The sequence below is a fragment of the Nerophis ophidion genome, linkage group LG11 (genome assembly GCF_033978795.1).
Source record: "Nerophis ophidion isolate RoL-2023_Sa linkage group LG11, RoL_Noph_v1.0, whole genome shotgun sequence".
NCBI lineage: Eukaryota > Metazoa > Chordata > Actinopteri > Syngnathiformes > Syngnathidae > Nerophis > Nerophis ophidion.
This window is the reverse complement of record NC_084621.1, coordinates 57551304-57571811: the sequence shown is the minus strand read 5'-3', so window position 1 is coordinate 57571811 and position 20508 is coordinate 57551304. Positions and strand designations below refer to the sequence as shown.

Below are 20508 nucleotides of genomic sequence, written 5' to 3'. Positions count from 1 at the left end.
ATATGTGCCGACTCCACTTAAGCGTTAGGCCGACGTGTTTGTTTGTGTGTTTTTGTCTATGGGTTTATGTCTGTCTTTGTGTGTGTGAAGTGCAGCAAGGGCAACACAACCACTAGTCGTGTTGGCAGAGTGCCCTGGGGGCAGCTCTGGGTAAAGAGCTGCACAAAGAGAGGTTCTCATTGAAAATGTTTGCATTTTATATATACTTATTGACCAAAAAAAACACTGTTAAAACATTAATAATACCATTCATTAGTAATTTATAATCAACACTATCGCTGCAACACTACTTTACTAATGCTCAAATCCCGCGGTGCATATCGAGCCCAGCCAATAAAGAAACACACACAGCTTTGGTGACATGAAAGTAAGACTAAGTTTAACCTTTGAATGGACTGAACCCCACATGTAAATTTAACAATTTGTGAGGTGACCCAGGAGGAAAAAGTGGCTATCTATGAAACTGATCAATGCCACCTGCTAACAACACGGCTGCTCCAATTATAGTAACCTCGAGCCGCGTCTGAATACCACACACACACATAAACACACACACACACACACACACACACACACACACATACACACACATACACAGACGGAACACTCTGGACACACACCGTAAGACTGAAGCAGGAAAATAAAAACAGGCGGTAATGGATCAATATCTGTTCCAGCTCCTCTTTTGATTAGGAGGAGTCAACAGATTTGACAGTTGGAGGTAAGAAATACATGGAGCTCCTCTCCATGCTTGTTTTTTTTTTTTTGCTCCGGTGGGGGAACAAAAAAGGGGGGAAGGGATGACTCTGAAAACAGGTCCTCCTGCAGACGATGACTAACATGGTGTGGTTAGCATTACACCGGTTCAAGTTATTCATTCCAGGAAAACTAACACCCGTCCTTGCTAAACTACACTCTCGGAACATATGTTTACACTTTCTCTCACACATAAACACAAGGTTAACATGTAAATCTAATACAACTTTTAATTATTTTTTTAGAAGTTGTAAAGCCTATGACTTTGAGTCACTCTATAATTTAGGACAGTTATTTTGCAGAAAAAAAATGGACCGTCTTTATTTTATTCACTATCAACCAAAACAGGGACAACTTCTGATGATACACTCTTCAGGACACCGATGTAGACAGATGAGAGGGGTGTACATAAATCTGTATTGCTGATTATTTCGGGGGAGAATATCACATAACAGTGTCATCAAGTCAGAGCACAAAGGTCGCTGTGTAATCTTAGCCACCCCAAGCATGCAAAATCATTAATCCCTGAGCACAGCGAGCCCCCAGCTGGGAATAAACAGGAGGCCTCTAGCGAGGCTGCGACAGAACTGAGTCAGGATGCCGTTTTACTTTCATGCAGCCAAAGTACATGGCGGCCGTGTTATGATGTGGAGGTGATTTACTCCAAGGAGGGCGACGCATACAAAAAGTTTAAAGACGTCAACAGAATGCCTGTAGCTTAAACACGGTCCATGGGACTGCACAGAAGTACCTATAAAGCAACAAGCTGTAGGTTGTAATTAATGCGATAAATACAACTTTTGGCAACAGTTGGAAATGTTCACCCATCAAAGAAAATAAACACTGTTTTGCTTTTAGTCAGAGTAAATGGAAACTCTTTCAGGAAAAAAGTAAATGGATCACTGTGTTGTGCTAAGGTCCCACTGGCTTGCTTAATACAAGGTTATAAGAGGGGTGGCGAGGGCTTACTAAAGGTCATTAACTGGCATTGTCTCTTGACGTGATTAGTCAGGTAGCAAAGTCCATTTGTCACCTGTGCAGGCAAATTGAGTTGGTGCTGCACTAGGGGCTATGGGACTGTATAATATCAGCTTGATTACATCAAGGCAGCTGCGGACTTGACACCTTACTGAATTTGTCAGCATTAATCGTTAGGCCCTGTCACAAATCCATCAGCCACACAGATAATTAGGGCTCTCTCTAATGAAGCCGACGGAAACAACTTTACCACCAACGCTGCCTACTCCAAATGTACTCACGCACAGTTTTAGAATTATCACCATCCTACGCATAAAAAATTGACTATCGTATTCGTTATTTTTAGTTACACATTTAAAACAAACTAACCCTTGGTCATTTAATGATACAACCTGTGTATAAATTAAAACACATATTTAAAGAAGAAAATACACCAATGTTTTTATTTACACTTGTTGATGCACTTTTATATTTTTTTGTATATTGGATTCATTGAGGAAAACACAAATAACAAAACTAACATTATCTCCTTTTTTGGACCATTTGTGTAGCTATATGAAAATGCTTTAAAACTATTATGCGATATATTATTTTACAGTAATAATGTTCCTGCAAAATAACTGGTGAGCGTATTTACGGAACTTTTAAGTGCAGAACATATTATACACTTTAATAAATAAATGTAATACTGGTAATGAATGCATTTAAAATGTTGGACGGCATAAGTTAAAAAAAATGATTACAAGTTTGGACACTGCTTTAAAAACGCAGTAATTTAATGTAAAAGTATGGACAATTTTTACATGTTAGCTCTGATTTAGAATAATTTTCTAAACAGCACAATGGAAGAGAACCCGGAGGTGAGCAACATCTCCAATAAGGACAATTAGTATGTCTGTTTTGGTTATTTGCTGATATTGGGTTCTTAAAAGGAGAAGGCTGATGCCACCCATTTGAATGTTGACTTGACAGGGTAGTAGAACAAATACTGTATGCCAAGTTGAGATAGACCATTACAACAGATGATGGCACTGAGCAGACAATGTGATGGATCAATGGGGTGTGTGGTAGGAGAAAGAGGGAGGGAAGCTGGATAGTGGGAAATGGAGGGGTCAAAGAGATGTCATGTTTTCATGCAAAAGGCTAATGAGAGTCACTCTGATTCCAAAAGGATGACCTTTTCAAGAGTTGTAAAATATCGCAACAACCAAAACTCAAACATGCACTCCAAATACAAGCGTGGATCAGAACTCACTTGCTAGAAAGGCATGAGAAAAATAAGTCGACTGCGAGCACTGGTTGCATGTTCTCTACTCCTTCACAACATTCCCCTCCTCCTCCTACTCCTTTTTAACATCACCAGCAGCAGCACCACGCTTAAAAAGATAAAACCTGCCGAGTTCAAAGTCTTCGTCGGCTGGCCCTCCTCTTCGACTCGCTTTGCACCTCATATTTCAAAATCTCTTTAAAATTCTGTAACTGTCTTTTGTTCACTCCAGTTGTTAATGCCTAACTTCAAAGAGTCGGCCTCATTAGCACAGAGGTAGAAACCCCTGTCACTCATTTACATTTGTTTAAAGACTGCAGGGAGACGAGAGGAAAAAAAAGAGGGGAGTCCAGATCCAAACCACTAGAAGTCAATGGTGTCAGCCCTCTGCCAACACCTGGGTTTATCAGCTGGCCACACAGTAAATATTAGACTCCCCTCCAGCACTGGATATCGATTACGATACTAGACTGGTTCTTGGGAGTGGATGTGGGGTAAATCTGAAAGGGAACGCACACATTTATAAGTAACCTAATCCGTGACCTGAGATGTTTGCTTAGGTGCAATACTGTAATTTTCATGCAATAAACACGCCATTGCTTTTTTAGATTTTTACAATTAAAAAAAAACTCATCTGCAAAACTTTTTTCCCCAAGTCTGGCTGACAACATCACAGGAGATAGTTTGCATACCTGCCTTGATGCGGAAATGTATTGAAGCTTATCAGTGTTGAACAGATCAGAAATAGTCACATGACAGGCGATCAATCACCAGTTAAATCTAGGACGTCAATCCTCTAATATAATAAAAGGACGGCAAAAAAACACCTGTTTTCTCCCCTTTCTTTCCTACTCATCACACACACACACATAAACAGACACACACAGTTGGACCTCCTACGATCTCTTTAGTCCCCAAAACTGTTACTTTAATCAGAAAGATAAGCAGGCAATTTGACACATTTTAGGACAACTAAACCCAGGTTAAGGTATAGCCCTGCAGTTAAAGTATGACAATAAATGTGTGTCAAATGTAATTATAAGATTCGAGGCATGCAGCACAACTAAAGAAAGTAGTATGCGACAAATAGTCTGCATTAAGTGACATATATATGTATATGTATATATATATATATATATATATATATATATATACATATATATATATATATATATATAAAAGCTATTTTGCTTGGAGGGAGATGAGAAATGACAGTGGAAGAGGGGGCGGGTTATACCTGCTGATCGCCGCGGCTCTTGCTGCTTTCTCCTCGGCATAGTGACCGTCAACCTCCACGGTGCTTCTCATGCAGGAATGACAAAGAACTGGAAGTCTGTCAGTGGTGAAAAATCATCCCTTTTCGGGGGGGAGCGTTTTGATCTCAGAGCAGAAAATGTCAGTCTTCTCTTTACACCGGCTGATATTTTTAGACTTTAATAGCCGGATCGGCTCCAACGTCGTGGGGTTGGAAAAATTACGTAGCAGCTCAGGAGACCTTCGTGTCCATCAAATATCATCTTCCTTCATTTCGCCCCCCCGTGGATGTAATTTCAACAAAATACCCAAAGTTTTCACTTCACTTCCGCTGGAATTACAAAAAAAAAAAAAAAAAATCTTTGGAGTTGTAGCGGGGCGATAGTTTGCGGCGCTTTAGAAAACTCAAAAATAACAAACAAAACAAATAAGTCCAGTCTGATAAGAAACGAGTCCTTTCTGTGCACCCCTTTTTTTAAAAGTCAGAAACCTGGAGAAAAAAAAAGAGATGAAAGAGAGAGACAGCCATTAGATGCGTTAACGTCACAGTCCCAGGCACCGACACGCCACCTCATCCCGGATTCCGTCTCGCTAGTTCGGACTCCGATTCAAATGAAAAAGAAAATAGCAAAGCACAAATATACATATTTATACCTTACCTACGCTTTTAGGATTGATTATATCTCGCGGCATCTTGAGCAGGGTCTGTTTGATGCGGCGAGAAGGAACACTTGAGACGCATGCATCTAAAAAAGCTTTGGCGACATGGACTCGTAACACGCTTGTCTCTTAAACAAGAAAGGAGGGAGGGGGGACAGATCCGAGTTCGAACCCCAGGAAGAAAAAAAACGGAAACGCGATGGATCCACAAGCTGTTTTCAGACCGTCTCAACTGATAGACAGACGCATCGAGGCTTTTCCTGCTACATTTTTTTTTTTTACTCCTCCCCTTCTCCGCCAGCGTCAGCCCTGACAGAGGAGGCTACCTGTCAATCTTTTTAATTGTCTTGTCCCCTTACCCAACCAACACTCTCCATGCCGGGGAAACATGACAATGGCAGCCTGGTGGCCATAAAGCACACCGACGTTAAAACACCGTCACGTCCAAAAAAAAAAAAAAAAAGTCTATTTTGTTACACGTACGACGTAATTAAATACATATTTGTGGCTCATACATTCAATTGGCCATACAAGCTTACATGTATGCGCCCTTCAAAGACGTCGCTTTAAGACGTTTTTGTCCTTTCTTCATCGTGTTGTTTGTATTATTAAGTTGAGGGAAATGGTTAGTTTCACCTCACTAGGAAGTGCATGTTGTGTCCGGGAAGGAGAAGGAGAAGAAGAAGAAGAAGAAGAAGGGGGCGGGACTTAGCAGACAAACACGGACGACTAGCGAGTGTGTGGCGCGGCTGTGCTCCTCTCTCAACGTTTTTGCCATTAAAGCTCCTTTTTTTGGGGGGGGGACTCGCTTTACAAATTGTTTATTTCAGCTTCGAAGCAAATAGTCGTGTTCGAGCCTGTAATAATGACGCCAGCGCGTAGGACGAGCCCGCTAGCAGGCTAGCAAGCAAGTTGCCCGTGAACTTTGTCACATTTCCCGGGGAGGAAGGAGCAATGTCCGCGCCTCTGTGGGCAAGAAATACTCGGACGGCGGTGTTGTTATCGTCGCTGGCTTCCAGGCGGAGAGGCACCGACTCACTTTCTGGACTTCTCCCGGTTCCGCGACGCCCTATCATCGACATGTCCTACTCGGCGCACTTCATTGATTTCAAGGGATCTTCCATACCGAGCAGCATGAAAAAGGTGGTTGTGAACAAGCTGAGCCCCAATTTTGGAGAAGCCGCGTCGGTGCAGAATGTTCCTGTTCCCACACCCGGGGACGCGGACTTGCTCGTAAGGAATCGGTAAGTTGTCGTTTTATATCACCAAAAAACCCAAAACAATGTGTAATCTAGAAGTTGCAGAGCCTTACTTACCTCGATTCGGATATGTCCACCAGAAGCAGCAATCATCCTCATCACAAAATGGCAAAATACGTGAGGAATAAGAGCCGTACTGTAATTCCAAGTTCCGCCCCTCTCTGCATTTGTCTATCAATCCATCTCGGCATCTCTCTCTCTCTTTCCTCCCTCCCTCTCTCTCTCTCCGTCCTCATGTCTGTCTACGTCACCAACCTGCAAATACAAAGTCATGGGGGGCCCCCACCAGTGCCAGCAGATGAGATGCTGGAGGTGGGAAAGGAGATGCTGCACCATTTCTCTCCTTTGCAAAAGTGAAGCCGTTTTTTAGATCACAAGATGACAGGAACTAAACACACGGTAGGGTTTAAAGCAGGGGTCTCCAACCTTTTTGAAACCAAGAGCTACTTCTTGGGTACTGATTAATGCGAAGGGCTACCAGTTTGATACACACTTAAATAAATTGCCAGAAATAGCCAATTTGCTCAATTCACCTTTAACTCTATGTTATTATTAATAATTAATGATATTTATCTTTGTGGAAACACTGATAATTTAATGTTTTCTCACAATAAATATTTATTGTTGATGACATGTTTTAAATAGGTTAAAATCCAATCTGCACTTTGTTAGAATATATAACAAATTGGACCAAGCTATATTTCTAACAAAGACAAATCATTATTTCTTCTAGATTTTCCAGGACAAAAATGTTAAAAGAAATTCAAAATACTTTGAAAGATTAAAATTAGATTTTTACAGATTTTCTAAATTTGCCAGAATATATATATTTTTTTTTTAATCATAAGTTTGAAGAAATATTCCACAAATATTATTTGTCGAAAAAACAGATGCTAAAATGAAGAATTCAATAAAAATGTATTTATTATTCTTTACAATAAAAAAAAAAAGAATTTACTTGAACATTGATTTAAATTGTCAGAAAAAAGAGGAAGGAATTTAAAAGGTAAAAGGGTATACGTGTTTAAAAATCCAAAAATTATTTTTAAGGTTGAATTTTTTCTCTGAAATTGTGTTTCTGAAAGTTATAAGAAGTAAAGTAAAAAAAATAAATGAATGTATTTGAAGAAGTGAAGACCAAGTCTTTGAAATATTTTCTTGGATTTTCAAAATCTATTTGAGTTTTGTCTCTCTTAGAATTAAAAATGTCGAGCAAAGCGAGACCAACTTGCTAGTAAATAAATACAATTTTGAAAATAAAGGCAGCTCACTGGTAAGTGCTGCTATTTAAGCTAATTTTAGAACAGGCCAGCGGGCTACTCATCTGGTCCTTACGGGCTACTTGGTGCCCGCGGGCAGCGCGCTGGTGACTCCTGGTTTAAAGTGATAAATGCTGCTAAAAGCAATATCTTACCTGTGCTTTTTATTAGATCTGCATGCTTGACCTGGGATTTTATGTTAAATACGCCTATCACAATCCGTTTAGGTTATATATTGTGGCATTTACGGCCCAATAAAATGTAGTTTTGCACCGGTCTGAGTGAAGATCACATTATAGCCTTGCAGGATCGGGATTATTTGCTTGTAAACTAAGACCTTTGACCGTCAGGTTACTTGGCGGTTGTTGGTCACAACCATAGGGAAAGGAATGAGGAGGCGGGGTAGTAATACAGTTAAGTGGTGCATTTGATTTTTTATTTGATTTTTATTTTTTTTTTAGCAGAAGTTTTCACACGGTCAACTATGAATTCTGTTGAATAAGTCCTTTTACAGAAATATTGATAATTAAATTATTTACAACAAATTGAATCCCTTTTTAAAGAAAGTAGATTCATGTTAAATGCATGATGTTAAAGTGAGAGTATAAGCGGCACTGAAGTGTGATTTTTTTTTTTTTTTTTACTTGCTCCATAATTCTGCATTAAATTAGTAAACACCCCCCAAATAAATGGTATGATTGTAATAAGAGCTACTGCAATAATTACTCATTCATTAAACATATGTTGTTAATGACAATATTTTCTCAAAGCCGTAAAGAGAAGTCTGTTTTGAAATAATTGTGACAACACTGTCACAACCGTCTGCTTATTTGATATAATTTAATCTTTTGTATTTTCTGTTTTTATGTGGCTATAGTTAATTTTACTTTAAATTTCAGGATATAATTTAGTCCAATAGAGAGATGCTCTCTCTCAGCGACCCAGCTGTAGTTTGCAGACGCATTATCTGCAAGCTCAAAGTGCACAAGCAACATCACAATAATAAGACCAGAATGCAAAACTTAAAGACAGTATAGTAAGTGGTTTATTTATACACTTCTTTTCTCACGTTTCTTTCCATCATGTTGCCAAAGATGAGAACAGTCGTCCTTGACTTGAGACAATTATGTATGGTTTCTAAATTGCAGTTTGTTGTTGGTTTCTGAGAGCAATGAATCACTTAATGCATTGTTTGGTATCATACAAGCATTTCATGTCAGTGAAGTTTGCTACTTCTTTTCAAGAGAGAATGCAGATTATCACCAGAACAAATCCAAGTGAAGATTTATCTGAAGTCGGGGTCATCACCTCAACTGTATTTGTCTCATCTTTCATTCCAAGCTTTTTGTTTCATTGTCTTTCAGTTTTGTGGGAATCAACGCCTCCGACATTAATTATACGGCAGGACGTTATGATCCGTCTGTACAGCCTCCCTTCGACGCTGGATTTGAGGGTATTGGCGAGGTGGTCGGCCTGGGCCTAAGTGCCAGCTCCCGCTACACCGTTGGGGACACTGTGGCCTACTTCAACAATGGCGCCTTTGCGGAGTACACAGTGGTTCCCGCCAAGATGGTTGTGCCTGTTCCCTCGGTGAAGCCCGAGTTTCTAACCTTTCTGGTCAGCGGTGCTACTGCGTACATCGCTTTGAAACGACTGGGTGACCTGGCCCAAGGCGAGACCGTTCTGGTCACGGCAGCTGCAGGAGGAACGGGGCAGTTTGCGGTGCAGTTTGCCAAACATGCCGGTTGTCACGTGATCGGCACCTGCTCGTCCAATGAGAAAGCAGGCTTCCTTAAATCTATCGGGTGTGACCGGCCAATTAACTACAAAGCAGAGGACCTGGTCAAGGCCCTGAAGACAGAGTACCCAAAAGGTATAGACGTGGTTTATGAATCCGTCGGAGGCAACGTTCTAGACGTGGCGGTCAACAGTCTGGCTCAAAAAGGGCGGCTCATAGTGATAGGCTTCATATCAGGATACCAGTCTGCATCCGGGATTCCCAAGTTCAGAGGAGCAACTTTACCTGTAAAACTTCTCCAAAAATCAGCCAGCCTTCGAGGTTTCTTCCTTCCCCACTTCATCAGCGACTACAAGGAGGCTCTGGCTAGCATGATGCAGATGTTTGCCAAGGGGAAGCTCGTGTGCGAGGTGGATTATGGGGATTTGGCTCAAGGGGGGAGGTTTGTTGGCCTCGAGTCAGTCTTCAGAGCTGTAGACTACATGTATGCAGGCAAGAACCTGGGCAAGGTTGTGGTGGAAGTGGCGCCTTTCTCAAAATATGATAGTAAATTGTGAAATTCTTTGCACCAAAGAGTTCTTTCTTGCACTTTAACATCATTTTTGATTTAATTATGGCATGTGATGAAGTAAATCAGCATAACTTTTGCAAGATTAACAACAGCTATGCAAGGATTTATTAACAACTTTTCTCCTGCTACTGAGACTTTGTAATTGCAAATAAAAAGCAAGTCATTAATTTTTTTAATGTTGTCAGATCCGTTTTTTTTTTCTTTGTAAAATCACAGATTCATATTAGAAATAAATGTGTATTAATTTATAGCTCTAACCTCTTTTACAATGGATGCTGCAACACTTTCTTAATGTTCATACACCCACTTTCACTCATTTCAGACCAGATGCCTCACTCTGCTTGCTTTTAGCACTCTACAGCACTTTATCTACCATAAATGTTTTATAGACTTCATTGTTTGTCTTTCAGGGGCTTACGTTGGTATGTCAAATGTGAGTACTGCTCCAGGTGTGCCTTATATTTTAGTGCCTGTGTGTTGCTGACAGGAACACAATCCACATAATCAATCTTTGCCTTCACATGCCCCAAAGCTGCACATAATAATAAAAAAAAATGTGTCCACCTAACTGGCAGTCAAAATGATGGTGGAACTACTGTGGATTAGTTTTAACATTAAGTTTTATATGTTTTGTATGAAATTGAGATTTGAAGGGCAAGAACATGTAAGTAACACATTCAAACTCCATTATGCTGAATGTATTTATTACAAGGATAATGCACTTAATAGTTGCAAGTTTAGTTTTTAGTTTTCAAATCAGGCAGCAAATAAAACAATAAAAAACTTGCTATTTGGCAAGTATGAATGTGGACTTGGTGTGCTGTGGACATGTTATTTCCTCTATATAATATACTCAGCTGTGACCCAGCATGCACTGCAGCTACTATCACCAGACGGGACAGGAAATCCCAAACACACCTGGCCAAGATGGCTTCAGCCCTTGAGGGGGAAAAAAACTGAAAATAGACAAAATAACAGGTTAATTAATTAAAATGAGAAATGTTTTTAGTGCAGGTTTCTTAAGGTCCTTAATAGCTTCCATGTGCATAATGAACATCAAGTCAAAATTGTCCTTTTTCTGACTGGTTTAAAAGAGTATAATTAAGAGAGAAGCAGAACATTATTTGAGCTTATGATCATTTAATTACCACAATCATCTGTGTAACATCAATATTTGTTATGGTGCATTGTTTTAAGACAAAAAAAAATGCATCCGTAGAGAAGGTGAGGGGAGATGATGCAAAGGAGTGTTTAGATAAATTTAGCATGCTCGAGTTGTGTTTGCATCTATGTTGCATGGCAATGAGTAGTCCAGGTTTAGCATCTCTTCAATTAACAGGAGAAGCCTTGTCTGCGTCCTCCAGGGCCCACCTGTACCTCTGCTGATTAGTGAGCAGTCACAGCCCCAATTAGAGAACAGAGGAACCTGGAGAGACAACACTCTTTATTTAATTGGATTGTGTTGCAGTCGGAGGCTTCTCACCGGCAACATAGGTAAGAAACCTGGAATTGCTGGAAGTAAACAAGACATTAAAGATTGAAAAAGCCTTTTTTTTTAGGGACAGTTTTTCTGTGCAACCGTGTTGTTTTAATTTCAAGAATTTGCCTTATTATCAATCCTTTACTTTTAAACATTGTTCCACTGCCCATTAAAAAGCAAAATTTCACAGTGCATGGTTTTAAATGAATGGCGCTTCATTAGGAGCACAATCTAATGAGATTAATTTCAAATGACCTGTATATTTTTAAGAAAACGTTGAAACACTGTAATATGTGGCACAACTGGACTGCACTGTGTTTTAATGTTCAGTATTTGAAACAAATATATCTATATATATTAGGGTCGTCAAACAAAATATTTAATCACAATTGCCTCTTGTCCATTGTTAACTCATAATTATTCGCAAATAAAAGTGTATATTTAAATAGTGTCACTTACTTTTTACCCAGCAGATTTGGTCACATTTTCAGTAGACCCATAATAAATTCATAAAAGAACCAAACTTCATGAATGTTTTTTGTGACCAACAAGTACAGTGGGGCTAAAAAGTATTTAGTGAGCCAACGATTGTGCAAGTTCTCCCACTTAAAAAAGATGACACAGGTCTGTAATTTTAATCATAGGTACACTTCAACTGTGAGAGACAGAATGTGAAAAAAAATCCAGGAATTTAAAAGATTTTATTTGTAAATTATGGTGGGAAATAAGTATTTGGTCAACCATTCAAAACTCTCACTGATGGAAGGAGGTTTTGGCTCAAAATCTCACGATACATGGCCCCATTCATTCTTTCCTTAACATGGATCAATCGTCCTGTCCTCTTAGCAGAAAAACAGCCCCAAAGCATGATGTTTCCACCCCCATGTTTCGCAGTAGGTGTGGTGTTCATGGGATGCAACTCAGTATTCTTCTTCCTCCAAACATGACGAGTTGAGTTTATACCAAAAAGTTCTATTTTGGTTTCATCTGACCACATGCCATTCTCCCAATCCTCTGCTGTGTCATCCATGTACCCATTTTGGTATACACTCAACTCGTCGTGTTTGGATGAAGAAAATACTGAGTTGCATCCCAAGAACACTATATCTACTGTGAGGCACGGGGGTGGAAACATCATGCTTTTGGGCTGTTTTTCTGCTAAAGGGACAGGACGATTTATCCGTGTTGAGGAAAGAATGAATGGGGCCATGTATCGTGAGATTTTGAGCCAAAACCTCCTTCTGTCAGTGAGAGCTTTGAATGGTTGACCAAATACCTATTTTCCACCATAATTTACAAATAAATTCTTTAAAATTCCTGCAATGTGAATGCCTGGATTTTTTTTCACATTCTGTCTCTCACAGTTGAAGTGTACCTATGATGAAAAATTACAGACCTCTGTCATCATTTTAAGTGGGAGAACTTGCACAATCGGTGGCTGACTAAATACTTTTTTGCCCCACAGCATGTGCTCCAATCACCCTATCACAAAAAAATAAGAGTTGTAGAATTAATTGGAAACTGGATGTCTTGTCATGTAATGTCATGGCTGTCTTGAACAAGACAGCCATGACATTGTGTTCTTTACAAGTGTATGTAAACTTTTGACCACGACTGTAGGTCTGGACAGTATTTTATGCAAATGTTCAACACACAATGAACACATACGCAAAACTTTTTCCACCTGGGGTTTACTCAAGTCCTTTAGTGCACTGTTTTATCCCATTATGAAGTGTATATTTATATTTTAAATGGTATTTTTCTCAGGTTTTCCACACCTACCGCCACCAGACTCTCCTATTATCTCGTCACTTGTTTTTCTCAGGCATTTGCATGCAACTGTAGGGTACATGTAGGAAATGACAAACTACGTTCCAGGGTATTGGGTATTGCCTTATTGTGGGGCGAGAAAAGCAAGCCCAAAAAAAGCAACCGCACGTTCAGAAACAAGCTCAAAATAAACATTTTGTAAGCGACTTGAGGAAGAAAGTAATACGCAGACTTGGCTAACCTGCTGCTTGTAGCAGCTAGTAACTACGGTGATAACTTAACTCACAGTGACAGTGGATGGAATTAACTTTGGTGTTGTGGAGAGAACGACCTGCCAGGGCATCGACGCTAAACTTGCCATGCAATATATCTTTTTATTTGTTCATTTCTTCTCCCTATTAGTTCCAGTGATTCAGCATAAACTGGAATGTCATGATTTGCACTGCTATGGTATGGACCGAGGTCACACAACACACGTGTTAATCAAACGATTAAAAAAAAACAGCTGTGTTTTAAAAGGGAACTTGTGTTAACTCATTATCACATCAACTTTGACAGCTCTGTTATAGTATTTACTGGAATATTTAGAGTCTTCTGATACATTTCCAATATGGCATCTCATTCTATGTTGTGGACTGTAAAGTTGTTCCATTAGGGTTTGCCACTGCCAGACAATTGCATGATGATTTTGCTTTATGTTTGAACAGAATACCCCTACAGGTCTAGCCGGGGATCGTACCCTCGCCCTCAGCCGCAAGAGGAAGAAGCTCGCCATTATACCACTAGGGATTGACTGATAAATTGGTGAATGTTGCCATGTTTTTCTGTAAAATCAGATTTATGTATAATGTCATATAAAGCACCCCATCATATATCATTCTTTTTTTTTTGGTCTGTCCAGTAGGGCTGCGAATCTTTGGGTGTCCCACGATTCGATTCAATATCGATTCTTGGGGTGACGATTCGATTCAAAATCGATTTTTATTTTTTTCAATTCAACACGATTCTCGATTCAAAAATTTTTTCCCGATTTAAAAGGATTCTCTACTCATTCAATACATAGGCTTTCAGCAGGATCTACCCCATTCTGCTGACATGCAAACAGAGTAGTATATTTGTGTAAAAAGCTTTTATAATTGTAAAGGACAATGTTTTATCAACTGATTGCAATAATGTACATTTGTTTTAAATATTAAACGAACCAAAAATAGGACTTATTTTATCTTTGTGAAAATATTGGACATAGTGTGTTGTCAAGCTTATGAGATGCAATGCAAGTGTAAGCCACTGTGACACTATTCTTTTTATTTTTTAAATGTCTAATGATAATGTCAATGAGGGATTTTTAATCACTGATATGCTGAAATTATAACTAATATTGGTACTGTTGTTGATATTATTCATTTTAGTTTTACTACTTTTGGTTTGTTCTGTGTCGTGTTTGTGTCTCCTCTCAATTGCTCTGTTGTTTGCAGTTCTGAGTTGTTGGGTCAGGTTTGGTTTTGGAATTGGATTGCATTGGTATGGTATTGCTGTGGATTGTTTTGTTGGATTGATTAAAAAAAAAAATCGATTTTTTAAAAATGAGAATCGATTCTGAATTGCACAACGTGAGAATCGCGATTCAAATTCGAATCGATTTTTTCCCACACCCCTACTGTCCAGCTTTTCAGGCAAATCACATTGTTGATGTAGGTGCCCATATTAGCTGTACAAATGTACTTTACAAAAGAGAAGTGTGGGATACTTCTCTTGTTGCCTTATTTGTATTTGACTTTATTAAATTGATTTATATTATTATTTGGTGCAGGAGGGAGAAAATTGTGGGGACAAGAGGTGGCTAAGACAACAACAACAACATCAGTGAACACTATTACACTACAAATGGAGCAATACAAATAGCAATATAAATAGCACTTTTAATAACAAATTTAACAATAACTACTTTTATTATCAACACTACAATTGTTCAAACATACGTATATGCAATGATAACATGAAATGGAAAATAAAGCAGATAAATGAAGGAGAAGAAAGAGAAGCCAACTGTATTAACCTTGTAGATCAGGGGTGTCAAACTCAAATACAGAGCGGGCCAAAATTTAAAACTGAACAAAGCCGTGGGCTGAGGTTGAACAAATTAACCCTTTAATAGGGACCCAAACAAGTTTTGCATTGAATATTGAACAAGCAAGTCTTCTATAACTTTATAGTGACATGCAAAATCCAGTTTCAAATAATAATAATAAAAAAATATCATTGGCATATCAAATAAAATAAAAACACAAATTTAGTGCCTTTTTTCGGCGGCGGGTTTGAGTTGGGGCGGGGTGTGGTGGTAGCAGGGGTGTATATTGTAGCGTTCCGGAAGAGTTAGTGATGCAAGGGGTTCTGGATATTTGTGTTTATGATGTGTTACGGTGCGGATGTTCTCCCGAAATGTGTTTGTCATTCTTGTTTGCTGTGGGTTCACAGTGTGGCGCATATTTGTAACAGTGTTAACCGTGTTTATACGGCCACCCTCAGTGTGACCTGTATGGCTGTTGACCAAGTATGCCTTGCATACACTTGTGTGTGTGTATGAGCCGCATATATTATGTGAGTGGGCCGGCACGCTGTTTTTATGGAAGAAAAGCGGACGTGGCGACATGTAGAGAACGCCGAAAGCCGTGTTTTTACAGCCCGCCCCCAATATTATTGTCCGGGTGGAACTCGTGAGAAATTCAGGAGGGGCACTGAACTTCGGGAGTCTCCTGGGAAAATTGGGAGGGTTGACGAGTATGAGTATTAGCGGTGAATGTGGTGTTACGGCGGCGGGCCAGCTCTAATGTTAATTTGTTATTGCCTCAAGGGCCAAATGAAATTATACGGCGGGCCAAATGTGGCCCGCGGGCCAGAGTTTGACACCCATGTTGTAGATTGTTATAGTACAATAGGTTAAGCAATGTGTCCATCATATATAATTCTTTAGACATTTTACAAAATATTTTTATTCTCATGACAAAGTGTGTCTCTTATAGGTTCAACGCTACTACTACAGTACTTTTTTTTTCCCTAAATAGTGAAGACCATGTTTGAAATATCCACAGGGATGCATGTATATACATTGTAGGGCTGTCAAAGTTAACAAGATTACAATAGGTTAATGAATATTTTCTTTAACAACACTATTATTTTTTTATCGCGTTATCAACGTGCGTCCTCTGCGACCCTCAGTCAGTGGAAAAGAAGTGGCGTTTCAGCTGATGTTTAGTCACTGGAACGAATAGAGAGCAGAAGTGGACAAAGAAAAGGTTATATTGAATGGCAAGGTACGCTTCGAAGCCCTGGCAGGTTGCTCGCTCCACAAGACCCAAGTTATTTCCGTATATTTTTTTGCAAATTACAAATTACTTTTTTTTATCTGAAGTAGCTTGAAAAGTTTGTGGGTTTCAAGTTGCTTTTTTTTTTTTTGGAGGCCTGTTTTTGAACGTGTAGTGGTCTTGCTTTTCTCTGCTCACAATAAAGCAAAACGCGTCTGCGTCGGTAGGTAGTGTGTTCTTTTCTCACAGGTTTGCTGGTTTATTGCGGCCCCAGTTGCCCGCAGTTGACACCACACGCCGAAGCTTAGACTGACAGAGAAACTAGTGACAAGTCAGAGAGTTAGTTGCAGAAAAATGGTGAAAAATGTATTAAAAATTACCATTAAAAAAAATAAATATTTAAGAAAAAAAAAAGTACATTTGTGATTAATCGTGATTAATCATGTTGTAATTGTTTGTTTAGTTGGTTTATTTTGTACATATAAACCGTTTCAAATTTGATACATCGCATCTTATAGTTATTTTCATATTTCTTTACCAAGTGTCCCAAAAAGGAGTAGAAATAATCAAAGTTTATTTAATCCTAACCCTTTTCTGCATGGAATAGAATAGAATAGAATAGAAAGTATTTTATTGATCCCTGGGGGAAATTCAGCGATCTTGACAGCAATTAGTAACACATATGTTCACTTCCTCTGCGATGACGTGGCGACTTGTCCAGGGTGTAATCCCACCTTCCGCCCTAATGCAGCTGAGAAAGGCTCCAGCATCCCCCACGACCCCAAAAAGGACAAGCGGTAGAAAATGGATGGATGGATGTTCACTTCCTGTTATCAATTTGTACATAATACATTGATGCATTCTAAATACAATAGTTCTATTCATAAAAAAGTCGGTTATGATTTATTCAATTAGATAAATGATATCCTTTTTTCGATAAGTTCAAGACGTATATCACATTTCTTCTTTCTTGTACTTTGTAAACACTTGTAGTTTAAACAGTTTCTTCAATGGTATCATATTAGTACATTATTTGACTTCTTTTCTTAATGCGTTCCATAATTCAATTCCACATATTGATATGATAAAAGGTTTTTATGGTTGTGTGTACATACACTTGGGTTTTTCTCTTTAATTCTATTTCTCCTTTTTTGTTGAGAAGAAATGTTGTATATTTTGGATAGCAGATTATAATTTGCTTTGCGCATAACTTTTAGGAGTTTGCAAATGCACCAAATCATTGATTGATTGAATTTCAATATTTTGGATTTAATAAATACAGGACTTGTATGTTCTCTAGATCAATCATTATGTGTTATTCTAATTGTTTTTTGTTGTAACACAGTTAGTGAATGAAATGTACATTTGTAGTTATTCCCCCATTTTTCTACACAATAACTCAGATATGGTAAAGAATATGAAGTGATTTTTGGTCCAGAACATATATAGCTTTATTCATTATAGAAACACTTCTTGCCACCTTATGTTTTAAATTTACTAAATGAGTTAATTTGAGGGCTTCACGGTGGCAGAGGGGTTAGTGCGTCTGCCTCACAATACGAAGGTCCTGCAGTCCTGGGTTCAAATCCAGGCTCGGGATCTTTCTGTGTGGAGTTTGCATGTTCTCCCCGTGAATGCGTGGGTTCCCTCCGGGTACTCCGGCTTCCTCCCACTTCCAAAGACATGCACCTGGGGACAGGTTGATTGGCAACACTAAAACAAATTGGCCGTAGTGTGTGAATGTGAGTGTGAATATTGTCTGTCTATCTGTGTTGGCCCTTTGATGAGGTGGCGACTTGTCCAGGGTGTACCCCGCCTTCCGCCCGATTGTAGCGCCAGCGCCCCCCCGTGTCCCCGAAAGGAAATAAGCGGTAGAAAATGGATGGATGGATGAATGGAGTTAATTTGATCTATTACACCGACAAATCTGATATGTTTTTCTTTTTCAATTTCTCCTCCATCTCTTTGTATTTGTCTTTCTCTCCTGCTGTTTCGGAATATTATTATTTTAGTTTTAGTGCGATCTAAGGATAATCTTTTTTTGTCAAACTATCTCTTTTAATTATTTGTTATTTGTGTCATCTGCAGTAAGGACTCTTTTTAATTACATTGTTACATTACAAATGTCGCTTATATAGAGTTTGAACAATTGTGTTCTTGGTATTGATCCCTGGGGTACGCCGCAGGATATATTAAGCGTTGACATATTGTCACTGTTTGACAGTCCTAGTAAAAAGTAATAATTTTACTTAATATATATGGGGGAAGTGTAATGTGTGATCTCATAACTAACTGATATGCGCACTGTTCACTATCGTCATTGAATTGTCGGATGAACTGTATGTTTGTATGCATGTATGCAAAACGCTGTGTCTTATGTCCAAGACAGTTTCTCCTCGGATACAATAAAGCTTATTAATAATATTATTATTATTATTATACAATAGTTTATATTCCAGATTTAACAGCTCTAAAATTACAACTTTGTCTGGCTCTTCGATTTAGTTTTAATTCCAAGTTCTCGATGATGATGATGTCCAAACTACGAGCGAGCGAAATTCTCACAGGTCTCTCCTTTTACTCTCACAAACCTATTTTTTCCCCACAGTTCTCCCCTGCAGTAACATGTGGCGCAAAACAAAGACATCACGGCTGTTGTGTGGACTGGTGCTCCACCACCAGATGCCTAAGGGACACTCGCTGGCTGCTCTGTGCTGCCAGGATCCAGACAGTCCACTCTCTTTCTTTGCAGTCAGTCAGACACCCTCAACTCCCCAACTCCCACAGCCCCCGTCACTCCCGCCTCTGTCTAATTACCAAACCTAAAACCCCACTCAACTAATTAGCCACAGCAGACCCAGGAACTGTGAGTAAAGGTAAAGAGATGGCTTCATTCAGAAGTGTGTGCGCGTGGGAGCTAGATTGTGTGTGACAGAGACAAGAAAGAAGGTGAAATGGAATATTTGAGCCTCCTTAAAAGGAGCACATCTCTACAGCCAATTAAAGTCATTTATTAAACTCTGCAAAAGCTGCTGAGTTGGACTGTCTGTTGTGGCCCTGCTTGCGTTGAGGTCACACATTTGCACTAGGGTTGTACGGTGTACCAGTCTTGGTATAGTACCGCCATAGTATGGAATCATATTCGGTACTATACCGCCTTTGAAAAGTAGCGGTCCGCCCCAACCCGTTGTCATCATGTCGTGTCATTGCTGGTTTTACGAGCAGACGAGCATGTTCGGCAGTGCACAATCATGGAGTACTTACAAACAGACACAGTGTGTAGACAGAAAAGGGAGAACGGACGCATTTTGGCCTAAAAACTAACGATAAATCAGGATCAGAAATATTTTAATAATCCCGAGGGCAAATTAAGATTTTCAGCACAATCCCATTCAAGATCAGACAAACATTACAGGGAGACCGAACAGGATCGCTGACGGGTCTGCCAACTTCCGGCGCTCCTTATAAAAAGGTGAGAAACAGGCTGAGGGGGGATGAGAAAAAAAATATTCAGGCTAAGCCTGGGCCCCTGGAAAGAGGGTCCAGACTGAGGCCAAGGAAGAAGAAAAAACCTCATAGCCATAGCACACATAAACATGTTTGTAAGAGGAAAACATTAAATGACATTAAATACATTAAAAGAGCAGAGCTGATACATCCAGCCATTTCTACACACAGCTACAAAAGTAAAACAACAACAAAAAAACAACATATAGACTGTGGTGGCTTCTGCGGTGTTCCACACCATCGTCTGCTTGGGTGGGGGGAGCATGGCCAGAGACAGGAGCAGACCCAACAAAGCAACCAAGAGAGCCGACTCCACCCTTGACCGCCCACAAACTTTCGGCCAGTGTCCAGTCCGCATGGATGAGCGAGGATACGTCCAAGGAGACCGAGGTGTCCGATACCTGCTCATTCACCCAAGACACTGTGAAGCCCGTCCGTCCCGTCATCCGCATCTCCTCCAGTCTCTCCAAACGGACTCTGGTGTGGCAGAGACCCAGCACCTGGTCTCTATTGCCAAAACAATCCCGGGAGGCAGATCCAGAACTTCACAAAAAAGCACAGCAGAAATCACGAAAGTACCACCCCTTGTCACTTAGTCCCAAAGGGTCCCGAACCAAAAGGCAAAAAAAAAAAACACATGAAAACAAGAGAGAAACATCAGGAACACAGAAGGATGACACAAGAGCACAGAGATCCTGCCAAAATCA

At 39.6% G+C, this 20508-nt stretch overlaps 2 protein-coding genes and 1 long non-coding RNA gene across 5 annotated transcripts in view; 2 read left to right on the top strand and 1 right to left on the bottom strand.

The window, feature by feature from the left end:
* The window catches only part of tshz1 (teashirt zinc finger homeobox 1), a 43656-nt gene extending 37295 nt beyond the window's left edge, over positions 1-6361 (bottom strand). The window contains exons 1-2 of one of the 3 annotated variants that reach the window (XM_061916336.1): positions 6232-6361; positions 4239-4745 (exon numbers count right to left, since the gene is read on the bottom strand). In XM_061916336.1, the coding sequence (XP_061772320.1) occupies positions 4239-4278 (40 nt within the window). In that variant the 5' untranslated portion in view covers positions 4279-4745; positions 6232-6361. Of the gene's footprint in view, positions 1-4238; positions 4746-4914; positions 5382-5454; positions 5581-6231 lie in introns of those variants that run through there. The other 2 variants (XM_061916337.1, XM_061916335.1) reach the window with 2 other exon arrangements.
* Positions 5602-9918, top strand: LOC133562300 (prostaglandin reductase-3-like). Its single transcript, XM_061916338.1, has 2 exons — positions 5602-6159; positions 8798-9918. The coding sequence occupies exons 1-2, from the start codon at positions 5870-5872 to the stop codon at positions 9726-9728; spliced, it is 1221 nt and encodes a 406-aa protein (XP_061772322.1). The 5' UTR covers positions 5602-5869; the 3' UTR covers positions 9729-9918.
* Positions 9919-11083: 1165 nt separating this feature from the next.
* On the top strand, positions 11084-19341 carry LOC133562301 (uncharacterized). The gene is made up of 2 exons (XR_009808879.1): positions 11084-11236; positions 18903-19341. It is a non-coding gene; the product is annotated as an uncharacterized LOC133562301 (long non-coding RNA).
* The last annotated feature ends 1167 nt before the right edge of the window (positions 19342-20508 follow it).

Excerpts from the sequence above, each read along its gene's own strand:
- LOC133562300 (XM_061916338.1), top strand. The coding sequence starts at position 5,870 with ATGTCCGCGCCTCTGTGGGCAAGAAATACTCGGACGGCGGTGTTGTTA. Across the intron at positions 6,160-8,797 it reads GACTTGCTCGTAAGGAATCG|TTTTGTGGGAATCAACGCCT; the intron begins GTAAGTTGTCGT and ends ATTGTCTTTCAG.